The sequence below is a fragment of the Rana temporaria genome, chromosome 10, assembly GCF_905171775.1.
Source record: "Rana temporaria chromosome 10, aRanTem1.1, whole genome shotgun sequence".
Taxonomy (NCBI): domain Eukaryota; kingdom Metazoa; phylum Chordata; class Amphibia; order Anura; family Ranidae; genus Rana; species Rana temporaria.
Window position 1 is genome coordinate 114,898,307 of NC_053498.1, and position 15,588 is coordinate 114,913,894.

Here is a 15,588-nt window from a genome sequence, read left to right on the forward strand (position 1 = left end):
TCTACTAAGCTAAAGGAAACATCCCTTGCAAAGCGAAGAGTCCATTTGCCTTTAGTAAATCAACCCCACAGTTTATTTTTACAAACTAAGTGGGGGAATTTACTAAAACTGGAGAGTAAAAAATCTGGTGCAGTGCTACACTGAAACCAATCAGCTTCCAGGTTTTATTGTCAAAGCCTAATTAAACAAGCTAAAGTTAACAAGCTAAAGTTAAAAGCTGACTGGCTACCATGCACAGGTGGACCAGATTTTGCACTCTCCAGCTTTAGTAAATCTCCCCCTAAATTAAATTTAGTTAAGGTTTATGTGTACTTTATAATGCTGTCTTTGATACTTCTCTCAGCACCACCAATTGCAGTATGTAGTAGATTAGAAAGATAAAGGGCGTACATAATGGTATTGCAAAATTCTATTTTATATATTTTTAAATGTTGTTTTTATGTCCTTTAGCAAAACCCAAAATCACCTATGTTGAAAACAAGACTGCAGTGGAGCTGGATAATGAGATCACCCTTACATGTGAAGCCTCTGGAGACCCACTACCCAGCATCACTTGGAGAACAGCTACCAGAAACATCAGTGAGGAGGATAAGGTATGTTTGTCTTGATTATCTCTCATGGGGCACTGATTTGTGATGTCACTGGACTACTGGCTTATGATGTCACTGGATGACAGCCAGCAAACCACTCAAGGCAACATGAGATAGAACGTATATGCTCTTTGAGACTTGCTATTTTATATAATGAATACATTTTATTAGAATGCCAATTAAGAGCCCATTTACACTTAGGATCACTTTCGCACATGTAAAAAAATGAATTGTTGAATACTCATTCACCATTGTTTTAAGGTTACAATTACAGCTGTACATTTTGGTGTGGTGCGTTCTTCAAAAATCTAGCATGCTGTAGCTTATGCACCTTCCTGAAAATACTTTTTTTTTTAAAGATGGATAATGATTCACACATATTATGCACGTGTAAACTACTCAAACATGTGCAGAAAGCATCCTTCCACTTCTTTCTCTTCATGTATAATGCATGCAAAAATGCACTTCTACATGTGTAAAATGCAACACATGGCAAAACGCATAACATCAAGCTTAAAGATGCATATCAAAATATGCATACACAAGTGTAAATGGGTCTTTAATTAGACTTTTGCCTGTTTTAAAAACAACTCTAATTATTTTAGGAATGATCTATGGGATTGTCTTAAATATAGTCCCCAATTATTTAACTACAGTGTGCAAAATCTGATTTATTTTAATTTTAATATGAATTTAATACAGTTTACATGTCGATTTGGTGCACACATTTCTGTGATAATTTGGCATCCCTTGAATAGGTCACCAAAACTTTTATTGCATTGATGATTTTAACAGGATAGTATTGTTAGTATTTGCCCTGCTAGTATCTTCAATAGAATTTATTGCAATAATATACAGTAGTGATCACTGTGATTAATATAATGTTTTTTTTAGCTGAGAGACTAGTAAATGGATCACTCATTTGCACTTCTGTGTCAACAGGAAAATCTATACAAAAACATCTGGGCTGTCATGTATTTATGTCTTTTGGTTGTAAATAAAGAATTTGATCTTATATTTTCTGTCTCGTGGATGCTTCTAAAGTCCGAGTAGATTTTTTTGTATAGATTTTTTTTAGTCGAGGTTTATGGTGAATGTTAAAACTTTAAGGGTTAAGGGGTTAATTTGAAGGTTTACGTTGAGGAAATGGGTTAATACTAGGTTACATTTCCAGGTTGGGATAAGGTTATGGGTAAGTGACTTTTACATTACAAAGGTGAGAATTTAGTACAAGTACAAGAGGTAAGAGATAAGTACAAGACATATGCAATACAAGTTAAAACAAATTTATGGCACCAAAACTTTCATGACAAAAATAATACAATTGTTAGAAACAAAAAAATGCTACTGGAGTACAGTATTCTGCATTAGGTTAATTATAGTATTAAGCAAAATACTTTTGTCAATAGTTTACCATACATAACAGATTAAATGTTAATGTTTAAGCAACATTTGGAGTTAGCTGTGTTGTTTAAACGTCTTTATTTAGGGTGTTAATGGGAAATCTTTGACCTCCTTCATTATGTGAGCTCTGCTTTATGGCATAAGCCAAAGGTCAAATGGTGTTAATAAAGTAGTTCTCAAGTGCACTTTAAATTGCACTGCATAACAGGCCTTGCTGAGGTTAACATTTTGTACTGCTGACCAATGACAATAAGGCAGCGTGCAGTGACATCATAACTGGGTCTGTCCAATGACTATAAATCAGTGTACAGTGACATCATCACTGGGTCTTAGGAGGGAAAAGCTGGTGAATGAACCCTGGACTGAGAATGGAGCAAAATGAGCTAGGTGTCCTTCAATGGTCGCCATTTGTATACACAAACAAATGTAAGTATGTACTGAGAGCACCACAGCAATTGTGTGCGGATGGATTGTTACTGTGACAAAGGCAAAAATAATCAGTGGTTCTGATGGCACTTCCAGTACAGAATATTAAACCTTCCTGGGTTCTGATTTTCAAGAATATACAGAGAGTGTAACCAAACAAACTATATACTTCTGTAGTATTCATAATAAATTAGCACTGATAAGGCAAATGAAAGGTATTTATTTTATTTTCATAATCCAATAGATTGCACTGATAATAATGAGTGGACACATATTTTTGCAAAAAAAAAGTTGTTTAATTGTGAAATAAATAACTTTACTGTTCTAAACACATACCTGCTGTATACTGAGATGCCTGATCACACTATGGGCGCACCATTTTGTTGCTAATCTGTGTATCGGAATTAGTGACTGTACCAAATCAGTTTATTTAAAAATAAAAGGGGTACCTTCCTTGTGAGAAGGGGTATTTGTGGCCTTGTGTAGCAGGTTATAATTAAGGGATAGGCCACTTGTTTTCACATAACAAAAACGGTTAGAAGAGAATATAGAAAACAATAACTATTTTGAAATAATTTTAGAAGGCTTTGCTAGGTCCTATGAAGCAAAACAAAAATACAACTACTCACATTCTTAAGGTCTTGAATGCTGGAAGTTCCATTAGATTCTATGCAAAACTGCTGACTATTTTTGAAACTCTCACCTCTTCTGTCTGGCGTCGTCCTCTTGGGCAAATTTTGGCTCAAATGTAACTGTGGGATAGAGACCTGTTCTAAACAAATCTATACAGTGCTTGTTGCTCTGTGTTCTGCTTGAGTTACTGTCTTCGGTCTCTTTCTTTACAGTCCCTCGTGTTTTAGTTTACTTTTCAAATATTGGAGCCTGAATTAGAATCTTTTTTTTTTTGCTTTAGGATGGATATATAGTTATTATACCACTAAATGAAACATACTCCTAAATATCCCCAAGTATTATTACTTTTCATTATAGACTTCATCTTTAAAATCTAAAAGTATATTAATTGAGTGTAGAAACCTGAAGAATTAACTTGGTCGTTATAATGTCAGTTACTGGACTTGGTCATTTTGTAAGCGTTAAAAAAAAGAAGATGATAGTTTATTTTGTTGACTAGATTAGAGGAATATTTTTCAGGGTTAAAAATCTGCAACATCATCGGTCTTATTGATTGAATGTTTACTTTAAAGTGGGTACATGTTTAAAACATATTACAGCTAAGCAACTTGTTTTACTGTAGTGGAGACTCTTGGAAGATAGAGAAATAATAAGTCAATGACATATAAAATCTATCTGATTTAGGAAAAAGCCATACAAAACATAACATTGCAGATTTGAACGAAATCTTGTTAGTTTAACTTGGATCACAAAGGTGATATTCTGTTTTGTTGTGGTCTTTGGGTTCCAGTTTGTCCTGCCAGAACCTCCTTTACTCTCTTGCTGCACCTGTTGTCAACATGTTGTCATAAGAAAGGATCAGATAGCATTGAAAAAGGAGAGGGGGAAATCATGGCTTCTGTCTCTTTATTTTATTTTATGTACCAAGTCTGCTATAAAGTACCAGGTCTACCAAAGAGAAGGAGTGGTGGCATGGCAATAATATAGTGGAACTTTCTCAAACGTCTTAATAGGCATATCACCTTTGTTGTCTAGAATCTATTCACAGGGCTTTTCTCATGTAAATTGGCTAAGGAGACTTTTTGAATAAAAAAAAAATGAAACATTGTTTATTTAAGAAAAACTTTTGTTTTTTTAAAACATTTTACCTTATACCCACATATACAATTTATATACACAGTGGGGTAGATTTACTAAAACTGGAACACATAGAATCTGGTGCAGCTATGCATAGTTATCAATCAGCTTCTAACTTCAGATTGTTTAATTAAGCTTTGAAAGTAAAACCTAGAAGCTGATTGGTTACTATTCATAGCTGCAGCAGATTCTGTGTGCACCAGTTTTCGAAAAATCCACCTCAGTGCATAACTAGAATACCTTTCATACCTGTAATACAATTAGTATGTCAGTGCAGTAAACAGCAGTGTCCTGGTTTTGAGGAATTTACTCTTCTAAATTTTTTGCTGACCTTATAAGGAAACAAAGTAGTGATATAATGTGGTTTTCTAGAAAAAGAGTCCTATATTCTTAATTAGTTAATAGCATTTTATATTATTTAAAGACATCTGAGGATTATTTAGCATTAAGACTTTATACTAAATAACTTTGTATGGCAAAAAGGTAGCTAGATTGTTATGAATTGTGTTGAGGACACTCAAATAGGTTTAGTAGGTAACTAGTCGTGTCTAATTTGATTGTTTTAGTGCTAGACTCAAGTATTTGCTTAAATGATAGTAAAAATACAAATACAAAAAGTCTTTAGAATAACAGTAACCTTTAGAAAAATTCTTCTTTTCCCATACTATATTATGTTCATTGAGGCAAAAAATAACATACCTTGCTACAAGTTGAGATAGTAATATTAAGATTTAACTATAATAGTAGTAGTTCCATCCTCTGTCCCAATATAGTACTTGTGTTTGGCTGTCTTTGTTGCGTATTGTGTTTACGGAGTGGCTGTCCCATCAAATTTGTTCACATGTAACTGCATGTCTTGTACTTTTGCTAATCATTTTGATATATCATTTTTCTGAAATCTACAAAAGCGAAGATGGCCCCATGGACGAAGAAGATCATGTTTAACCTTTTTCATGCCACATTCTTCAGCTCTCTTTGGAAATTAAAATAAATGGGTTTCAAAGAATGATGTCTGAAATGACTGATCCACACTTTAAAAAATGTAGAGTAGCTCAGGTCAGATAAGAGGTAGACTCGTTTCAATGTGTAATGGATTGACCCTGGACTTTCTTTCACTGGGATGTCCCTGGGGAAACTCCATTGGACCACCATATTAAATGCCTAAACCACCTGTACAATTATGTAAATAAATGTAAAAAAAATCATTTTCATAACCCAGATATACATATTAATCATGGTGTATTCCTTCCTTAGAGCTTAATTTAATCCAATGAGTCATAGAATATGCATAGCTTAATGTACTATATTTTAATAATGAGAATATTTTACATTCTGAGCCTGCATAACTATGTAGCAAAAAACCAGACCTGCTACAAGAATGGCCAACTTTTACCATTGTGGTATTATGGAAAATAGAATTTGGAATTGACTGGACAGCTTGTAATCAAGTCTGGATAACAAATTACTCCTGTCCTATGATGTATGCAGGCATATTTACACTACACCTAAAACCACTGTGTGATTAAGCATTGCCAAAATCACAGAATGGCTTACTTCCTATTTTACGCTTAACTTTTAGTAGTGTTTATTGATTTTATTTCTTTGCTTTTTAAAATGCTTCTCTCTTGTATCTCTGGGAATATTTAATATATCACAAATAAACATTATTGAATGATGCAAGATTTGTTCAAAGACTGAATAATTGACTCAAAAACCTATATCACATGTTTTCTAGCAGGTGTTGATTGGTCATTTCCCTATAATGGGACTCATTCTTCAAAGCTGATTGTTTAAAACCACTGAGAGCTGACCTTATGTTTCTGCATGTGACAACTGCCATTGGATAATTGGGATTTTTTTTTTTATTTGGTTAATTTGACTAAAGTTGTAAAATTTTAACATAGTTAGTTTTTTTAAGTGTTATTAGTGTAGAATCTGCTGGCAGGACTTAAAGGCTTGTTTAGTTAGATTGCCTTGGTATTACACCCAGCAAATAGTCACTCCATTTGTTCAAGTGTTAGAGAAATTGGTTTGGAATAGGACTTCGATCCCATCCATCCAAACAGAACATAAATTGTTTCCAGTGGTTACATTAGATTTAAAGAAAAACTGGTCTTGATCTTTAGTTCTAGATAGAAAGTACACAGCAGAGCATTTGACTAGCGGGTTTCCCACTGGTATCACTTTTCCTTGTTTAATGGTAAAGGCATTAGTGACTCAAATGCTGCTTGACTGATAATAAACCTTACATTTTCAATAGTAAAAACATACCCAATAGTATACTAAAACTGATAGCAGTTTTGCCCAAACCCTACTTTTAAACCCTAATTTTCCTGCAGCCCTATCACTTTTTTAGTTTATTTTTTTGAATATGAAATAAAGTATATTTAGGTACATTTTTTTCTACCTAGTCTCCTTTGACTTTTGTCACTGCTGGAATATTCATTTTCATAGTTTTTGTACTTGTCTTCCACATTACAGGATTTTTAAATACTTTAAAAAAGAACACTGGCCAGACATTACAATTCGGAACAACAAGGCCAAATTGTGACTTTCTCAAGATACTTTTTCTCAAAATCGTCTAAGACCCCCTTCACGCTACCCTTGTCCATTGTGGTGCATTCCTGCACACATGTTGATGTGCAATATTTCTAACCTTAAAGTGGGCTGTGTTAATGCAGCTCATCAGTTCAGAATAGGTTGCCAATGCAAGTACATTGTAGTGCGCCACAATGTAGTCCATCAGCACCTACTGTACTTTTGCATTTTGATGCTTCTCTAAATTAATAGCACACCAACACATTGCACACAGTATCATGCATTACTGGAATGCATACATATGAAGCCAGCCAGCCAAACTCCAGCCAAAATGTTTTGTCTTCTAGTTTTGGGTGGATAAAGGATGAGTTACAATATCTGTCAGGTTGATATTGTTGTCTGTGACCCCACCTGACACATTTATTCTCACTTATTATTTGTGGACAGAAAGTTGGGAAAATTTAAATGTTTAGGGAGGAATTTCTGAGTGGGCATACATGTTTCAGACACAGCTGTCAGTGAAGGGATTTCTGGGTGCTTTGGGAGACTTCCTTTTATGTTTTTGAGTGGAAGTGAATAGAAATCTCCTCAGTACAGATTGCTGTCTCCATGGGACAAACAATTTGTTTATTTTGAGCAGGTAGTATGCTGGTGACCCTACTTTTCATCTGTTGATCATGATCGTGTGGCACCTTCCATTGTTTGGTCACTTCAGCACCCATTTAGCAAGGGTATACTGCTGTATGGAGTATCTTTGACTACTTGTTGTACTGGATTCTATCCAGTGGAGGCACAGACAGCAAAACAATTCTGAAAGACATCCAAACTATTTGACATTCTTATGCCTCGTACACATGATCAGTTTTTCTGACAGGAAAACAGTGTTTTTTTTCAGCAGGAAAACGGCTCAAAATTGTCTTGCATACACACGGTCACTCAAATCTTGGCTAAAATTCTGAACGTCAAGAACACGGTGACATACAACATGTATGACGAGCCGAGATCAATGAAGTTCAATAGGCAGTTCGGCTCTTCTGCTCGATTCTGAGCATGTGCGTTTTTTTGTGCGTCGTAATTGCATACAGACGAACACGATTCGCGATACAAATTTTTCCTATCACGAAAATTGAGATCTGCTCTCAATCTTTTCTTGGCAGGAAAAATGACAGAAAAAAAGTGTGATGGAGCATACACACAGTTGGTTTTCCTGACAAAAACCTCACATCGCACTTTTCTTGTCAGGACAACTGATCGTGTGTATGAGGCATAAGTCTAAAAAACGTTTTGGCTGGAGCAACTCCTTAAGGCCGTTTTAATCATAAAGCAAATGAAAAAAGCATAATAGGTCCCTAAGGAAAACAAAATCCATGTCATTGAACACCACAGTGCAAAGAGCAATGGACAACAGTAACCAATCACAAGTCTTATCTTTATTTTATAATAAAATAAATACACAGGACTTATTTGCAAAAAATCCAAAAAAAATTGGCTAAATGCTTTGAACCTAGATTAATTTTCATCATCAACAAAACTTAATAATTACCTGTGTAAATAAGGACAAAATTGTCTATAAACATTTGTGTTGCCTTGGAGTTCAAAAGGTTTACCAGACCATTGAATCGGTGTTTACTTAAAACACGCAGTAGCATCTTTTTATCTGTCATTAGTTGAATGGTTTGATCTCAGGATCCCTGGTCTGGAAAACTTTAATGAAACATTTACACAACCTTATTTTTTTGAGGTGTATTACAAAGACCATGTTTAGGAATATTACATTTGATTAGGCCTTATTTAATGATTTTCCAAAAAAAAAATGTCTACTTTAGCTCTCCACCCTAATATATATGACCGTTTCTCTGTTTACCTGCTTTGCCAAACACTCATGAGAGCTACTGCTGTGACTGTGCCCTCAAATACAGATGACTTGCTGTGTTTTAGATATACTTGACACTTCATTGCATTTCCTGCATGTAATGTGGAATAGCATGCTGACATCATGTGTTTATTGAATGTGTTTGCATGTAACAAGTAACCTCCTGTGTGTGCATGCTGAAGCTGAAATTGTGTTACAATAATCCATTTTAGCCAACAAAATATTGAGTTTAATTGCTGGGATCTTAACCCATTTGTTGCCATTTAACCAATGATGGATTAGCTCTGAATCTGATGAAGCAGCAGTACTGTTGATATCAAGGCTTAAGACAAAAAAAAATGTCCAATTGGGGTTTACCATTTTTCAGGTCACTTGGGTTTGGGTTTGTACTGGTTATGTTATTGTTAAGATTCCCTTCAGCTTTAACATGGTAAGGAAAGACAATTTAAACATAAAAAAAGAACATACTGATGCCACCTCAAGGAAAAAAACAAGCAAGAAATGTAATGGGCGGCGGATTGCTGTTAGGTACAAAATTCAAGCACCTAAGGCCCCGTACACACGACCGAACATGTCTGCTGAAACTGGTCCGCGGACCAGTTTCAGCAGACATGTTCGGTCGTGTGTACGGCCGATCGGACAGGTTTCCAGCGTACATTTGTCCGCCCTACCGTTTTCGAGCAGACAAATATTTCTTAGCATGCTAAGAAACATGCCCGCTAAAAATATCCTGTCCATCGGACATGTTCGGTCGTCTGTACAGACTCACCGTACATGTCCGACTGGCCGCCATCCCTCGCATGCGTCGAATGACTTTGACGCATGCGTGGAAGCATTGACCTTCCAGCGTCGCGGCGAATGCGCAGACACGTCACCGCGCTGTCTGTCCGCGCGGATTGTCTCTCATTTCTGTCTGATGGTGTGTACAACCATCAGACAGAAATCTCCGACCGGAAATGTCCGCTGAAAACAGTCCGGCGGACCGTTTTCAGCGGACTGTCCAGTCGTGTGTACAAGACCTAAGAGTTCCTTACACATGCAACAGCCTTGGATCTGTGCCGTTATTCCAAAATTCTTGGATGATCTGACAGGGCAAACTGACATTTCTTGGTAGTGAAACTTGCCTCCCACTTCCCAGTCATTCCTATTCACCTATCACTATGTTGGTCTGTTTCACTGACCAGTAGAATTTCCTGGGAGATGAAGGGCAATCTTCAACATTCCTAAAATGTGTTAGATCTTTGCCAAACAGAAAAAAACAGGTATTCTGGCATAGTGGCTACAGCAGATGTCTAAGTACCTCTAGGTTCCAACAGTTTTTACCAAACATGTGTTTTTGTTTTCTATGTATGGCAGATTTGTTTTCATAGCAATGTAAGAACCCTTGGTAGTTACATTTACTGACATATACCTGCACATATACTGTATTTAGAGATTTACACATCAGGCTAAATGATGTATAATTATGGATTAAAGGTGGATAGAGAGATATGACACTAACAGTCATATGGAGGACATGGTGTATCCCTTTTGGGTTAAACCCAGTTCTTGCTCTAATTTTCCCATTATACTCTTTTCTTTTGAAATTGAAAATAGGCCACACATTTAACTATGCCCTTATCTTCTTAAACACCACTTAAACACCACTCAAAATAAATGTATTTAAATAAAGGCTATGCATACATTTGACAAAGGAACATTCCAATTAATGTTGGCACTTTTTACCACTATTATATTAGAACTACAGACGGTTCCAGGACAGATGGCTTTCTCAAAAATGCATTTACAAGATAAACTATGCAAAATTGTCCCATATTTTAAACTAGTCTTTAAACATTTTCAAACAAAGACCTTTAAAGGCAATTGATTAATAGGAATTTGAGACTTTGTGATTTATAGTTCGCAAAAATGTACTTTTTATCAAGCACAAGTTCACTTGTAAAAGTTTTTTTTTTTACTGTTTCAGTTTTTATGAGATGGGAACTATTTGATGAGACTACAAAAAGTATATTATCTAGTTGGAGTGTATCAGGCTTCGGTCACAGCACCATCCCAGTTATTTCTTATAAATATTAATAGCCAGGTATATGGTGCATTTAGAAACATGTCCAGCACTTTTTTTAAGCAATCTACTAAATAGAGGGCCATTAAAAATTTTCACAGCTCTTACTTCATCTATAATGATAGAATTAGGTACACAATGCTTATCCAAAAAGGTAAAACCCATATGAGCCAATCATATATCTCTGTGCTGTACCTATTCTGTGTAAGTACAACATGCACACTGCTCTGTGCAATTTTCCTTGGCGTGTTGATGCGTATTGGGCCTGTAAAAAAAGTAGGTCAGTAGTCTAATACTTAAAATGATAGAATGCTGAAACAAATGTTGCTTTTTTTTTCTTTTGCTTTTAGGGAATATCTACTAGATTATTGACTGCAACGTACTGCTGCTTTACTTTAAGAAAATACAATAATCCATTTGGTGTGATATTTTCTAGTTACTGTGCAAATAATGGTTTGTTCCAGTAGTTTGAAATCAAAGGTAGCCATCCTAGGGCACTCTACCTGGTATAAAACTACAAGTGCCAGCATGCACTGCCAACTGACATTTGTCAGTGAAGCATTGCAGCTTTTTCTTTTGGAAACTTGTAGTTGCTAACCAGTCAGAGAGCACCAGATTGCAGAAACCTTAGATCAATCCTTCACATAACTGCATGCATTGCACGCTCAGTCTACTGTGGCATAACTCGGCACATACAATAACCATAAAAAATGTTTTATTGCTTTCTGTGTTTGTTGTGTTTTTATATCTGTTCTCTCCAGGCTTCGTGGACACGGCCCCACAAAAAAGAGGTATAAAACCACTTAGATTTCAAATGCTGTACTCAGAGAAAGAGATACCTAACCCTTAGAACTATTCCAGAACCACGTTGCTTAACTAAACCCATGTTGATAGTTACAAGAAGATAGATATAGTATGTCCGTAGCTTTATTCTGTAATACTCAAACAAGCTTGGTTGGTATAACAAGTTAGATAAATACGAATACATCAGCATGGTAAAATGTAATGTTATAGGTTTCTTAAAAAATAATTATTAAATTAGATTTATATTGTTCCCTATATTTACTACAACAAAATCATGCTATCTATTTAAAAAGGAAATAAGGAACCCCTTTACCTGACCAAGGCTAGAATCCTCCTGTCTAATCTGATTTGGTCTACCCTAATCTGCACACTAGTCCTGGGGCACTGAAGCACTTGTTCATGTTTACCAAGAGTGATATGTCTGCCCTCGGAACTACCGGTAGTCTGAAGCCTGCAGTTCCCTTTTAATGGACATTTTTGGTGTTATATTAGTCTGTCATGACAGAGTCCCTTTAAATTAGCATTTACCTTGTTGCTGTAGGTTATTGCATTCTTTGTAAGGGATGGGTGAAACTTGGATGTATTACGTTTGCTTACAAGATATCTTTATCCAGTGCTGTACAGTCTCTTTGGTATTCCCAATATATAATGTTGTTGGAGTATTGGAATTGCTATGCCATGTTATAAACTATACATTATGTGATTATAGTTACAGTCATGGTGATACATTTACCTACCCCAAGAAACAATGAAGGGGGCTTAGAAGTAAAGCTCTTAACTTTTTTCAAGATACTCTGTCACCAACATAATGCTGTTAAATTTAAGGAAAACTGAGTATTTTAGAAGCTTATTTGCAGTGTTTTTCCTTTCCATTAATTATTTTTACTTGCAATATGGCTTTAAATTGTCTGCATCAAAATGTGGCCAGTTTAACAGGGACCAGCTGAATTTCAATCCATTTATGGGCAGGCTGGTTGCACACAAGCCGATCTATCAATCAACTTGTCTGCCAGGTTTCTCCTGATCAATCAGCATTGATCACTTTACAGTATGAAGAATATAAGCCAATTCTCCCCATCCACACACTTAATGTGGATGGGGGAATGATTCCCGCTGAACCTTTTGTATTCTGACAGTGGGGAGACTTCCTTGCTGTCAGAATACAAAAGGCTCAGCAAGAAGCATTTCCCCATCCGCACTGAGTGTGTAAATGGGGTAAACTGCTTTTTTTTTTAATTAACCCAATGGTCCCTGGCCCTCCCTTCACCTCCCTGCACAGCCTTTTATGTACTGTAGCTTCAGAGGAAGCTGGAAATACCCTACTAGGATTGTATTAATATTTTTTTGTATTAATAACATTCATTTGATTCTCTAATTCTTAGTGGGGTCAAATGGGCATTTGTTTTTGACCACAGAGATTAAACATTTTTTAATGAGCATGATGGAATTATTTTCTCAAACTAATACATTCATTTGGGAAAGTTCATTCATTTCAAAATGTAATATTAAAAACACTAACTAAATTTTAAAGTACTTACGAACAACATTTGTAAAGTCTTCAAATGTACTAGTACAAATCTTTGTATGGACATTTGTTTTAAAATCTTCTAGTGTATGGCTAGCTTAAAGCCTCGTACACACGCTCGGTTTACTCGGCAAGAACCAGCAAGAAAACTGCTGGCAGAGCTTTCTTGCCGAGTATACCATGCGTGTGTACGAGGCTTTCAGGTTTCTCGTCAAGAACACTGCCTAAAATCTCGACAAGAAAAATAGAGAACCTGCTCTCTATTTTCTCATCGTGATTCTCAGCAGTGTTTTCCTGCCGAGAAACCAGAGAGTGTGTATATTTACCTGTCGCCACGGTTCTTTTGAATGGAGTGTCTGTACACTCGGGCGGCAAGAGATTCTTGTCAAGAATCTCGTCAGGAAGAACAACGTTTTTTTTCCTGAAGATATTCTGGCCCGTGTGTACAGGGCTTCAATCTGCTAGGGATGTTGACATCACATCCAAGATATGCTAGCAGCAGTCTTGGAGCTTTTGGATGTCTACACAAGGGATGCTTTTAAAGATAAATAAAGGTAAATACAGGTGAATAAAATAAGGCAAATGCATATATAGTTCATAGGAATATTTTAAAAGGTTTGGTGTCAGGATCTCTAAAGTAGTGCCATTCACTTTGTTTTTTTCCACTTTGTTTGCAGTGAAGCTCTGCTTTGATCCCCTGCTGGGCCATTAGTGCTGTCAATGAGCCTATATCTCGATCCAAGCATAGCACACTTGCTAGGGGCTCGGAAAAGCTCAAGAAGAGCTTTTACTATTATTTGCCTCTACGTTCTTATGAATACTCCTGAAAAGAGCACCTTCACCTTTTATGAAAACAATACAGTAGCGTTGAGGTACACTTTGGTAAAAACTGAAGATTAAACATTGAGATGCATAGCTCAGTAGTTCAGATTTTCATTCTGTCAGAACCATGAATCAGACCGAGACAGTTAAATCACACGTGTTTAATAATAGTAATACAAAGATAAACAGAGTAAGCGTAGTCAAAACATAGCCAGAGTTCAGGAACCTGATCTGATACTCAGACAAGCCAAAGGTCAGGGAGCCAGAGATGAACATAGTAGAACAGCAAGCAGGATCAGGAGCCAGAAGGAATGTCAGCCAAGCACAGTCTTCAACAGGAACACACAAGAAAGTCTCTGTGATGATGACCAAGGCAAAATCAGAGAGCAAGTGAACTGGAAGGCTTAAGTAGGCAGGACTGATGAGCTGGATGAATCACTGTGGAGAGATAGCTGCTGGCAATTAGCCGACAGCTGAGCGACCAGCTCAGAGAAGGAAGGGCTGAGACCAGCCCTGACACATTCCAGCATCATTGTAGTGCACCAGTTCACCCAATACCATTTTCTCTGGTGATTCTGGAACACCTGCTAATCATATTGAAACACCCTCTTGTTGCTCTTATACACAGTAACCCTGATGTTAAAAATGCAAAGTTTTTCACAAACACTTACAACCTACCTTTGAAATCAGAATATGTAATTGGTAATGTGGATGTTGCATTGTAAAAATGTCAGGAAGTGCACTACTAATCAGATATAGAGGTGCATGTATTTATTCTTTAGTAGATTGTCCAGAACTTAGATTAAATAATGCTGAGTAATTTTTTTGATTTTGAACTCAGTTGCAATATTGCAGTGAGCAATAGTAGCTTGGCAAATGCCTTCACTAGTTGCCCCGAAACTATTCTTTAACAATTTATCAAGAATATAGTAGTGTTACAACTGTCCAACTCTTAAGGTACACCACTACTATTACTTAGTAATAATAATATCTGTCTATGCTTACTGAGAGTACCAACCACACAAAATGCCTTCATTATATCTAAAGTCTCCTAATTGTGAAGACACCTAGTGCTAAGTAAAGTCTTTTTAAGTGTTCTCCACTCTTCTACATATAATAATCAACTCTAGTAAAGCAGTTTGTAGTTACTTAAAACTGGCTCTTACGTTGATATGTGATACAGAATTGCCATTGTTTGTGACATACTTAGCATTTTTCTGTATTTTATTTTCAATAAAGAAATATTGGGGGGAACTCTATATATTCAAAAGCAGTCAGTAATCTTACTGACTTAAAGATTTTTCTACAGCTTAGAACATATTTAATTTAATTTAGTTTGTTTAAGCACTCATCAGACACCCCTGGCACTCATGTTATTTCATTAGGACCAATTGTTATTGGCTGTAAAATCTGACCCAACAGCTTTTCCTCCAAATACATCAGTTAATGGTTTAAACAGAGGTCTAAATGTTTTCATAGATATTCAATTGTCTAACGTTTACAGGTTTATTTTGAGTACATATACGTTGGAATTTAGCTTTGTAATTAGTTTCTAATTAGAGATTCATTCAATTCAGATATTATTAAATAGAACACACTTCTACTCAAATTGATTCTGTTCATTAACTGCATTGATGTTCAAGCAGCCACTCAGATGAAACGAATGGCTGATGAATTCTAGCAGACTATAATCTGTGCTCACATCTGAGAAGAAGTCATATACCCTAAAACTATGATAGTTTGTTTGTTTTTGGATAAAATGAATGCATCCCAG

The 15,588-nt window shown here is 36.1% G+C and overlaps 1 protein-coding gene across 9 annotated transcripts in view; it reads left to right on the forward strand.

Annotated features, from left to right (window-relative positions):
* NCAM1 (neural cell adhesion molecule 1) overlaps positions 1–15,588 on the forward strand; it is a 392,974-nt gene that overhangs the window by 272,358 nt on the left and 105,028 nt on the right. For 6 of the 9 annotated variants that reach the window (XM_040326003.1, XM_040326004.1, XM_040326005.1 and 3 more), the window contains exons 8-9: positions 451–593; positions 11,425–11,454. In XM_040326003.1, the coding sequence (XP_040181937.1) occupies positions 451–593; positions 11,425–11,454 (173 nt within the window). The remainder of the gene's footprint in view (positions 1–450; positions 594–11,424; positions 11,455–15,588) is intronic. The other 3 variants (XM_040326007.1, XM_040326008.1, XM_040326011.1) reach the window with 1 other exon arrangement.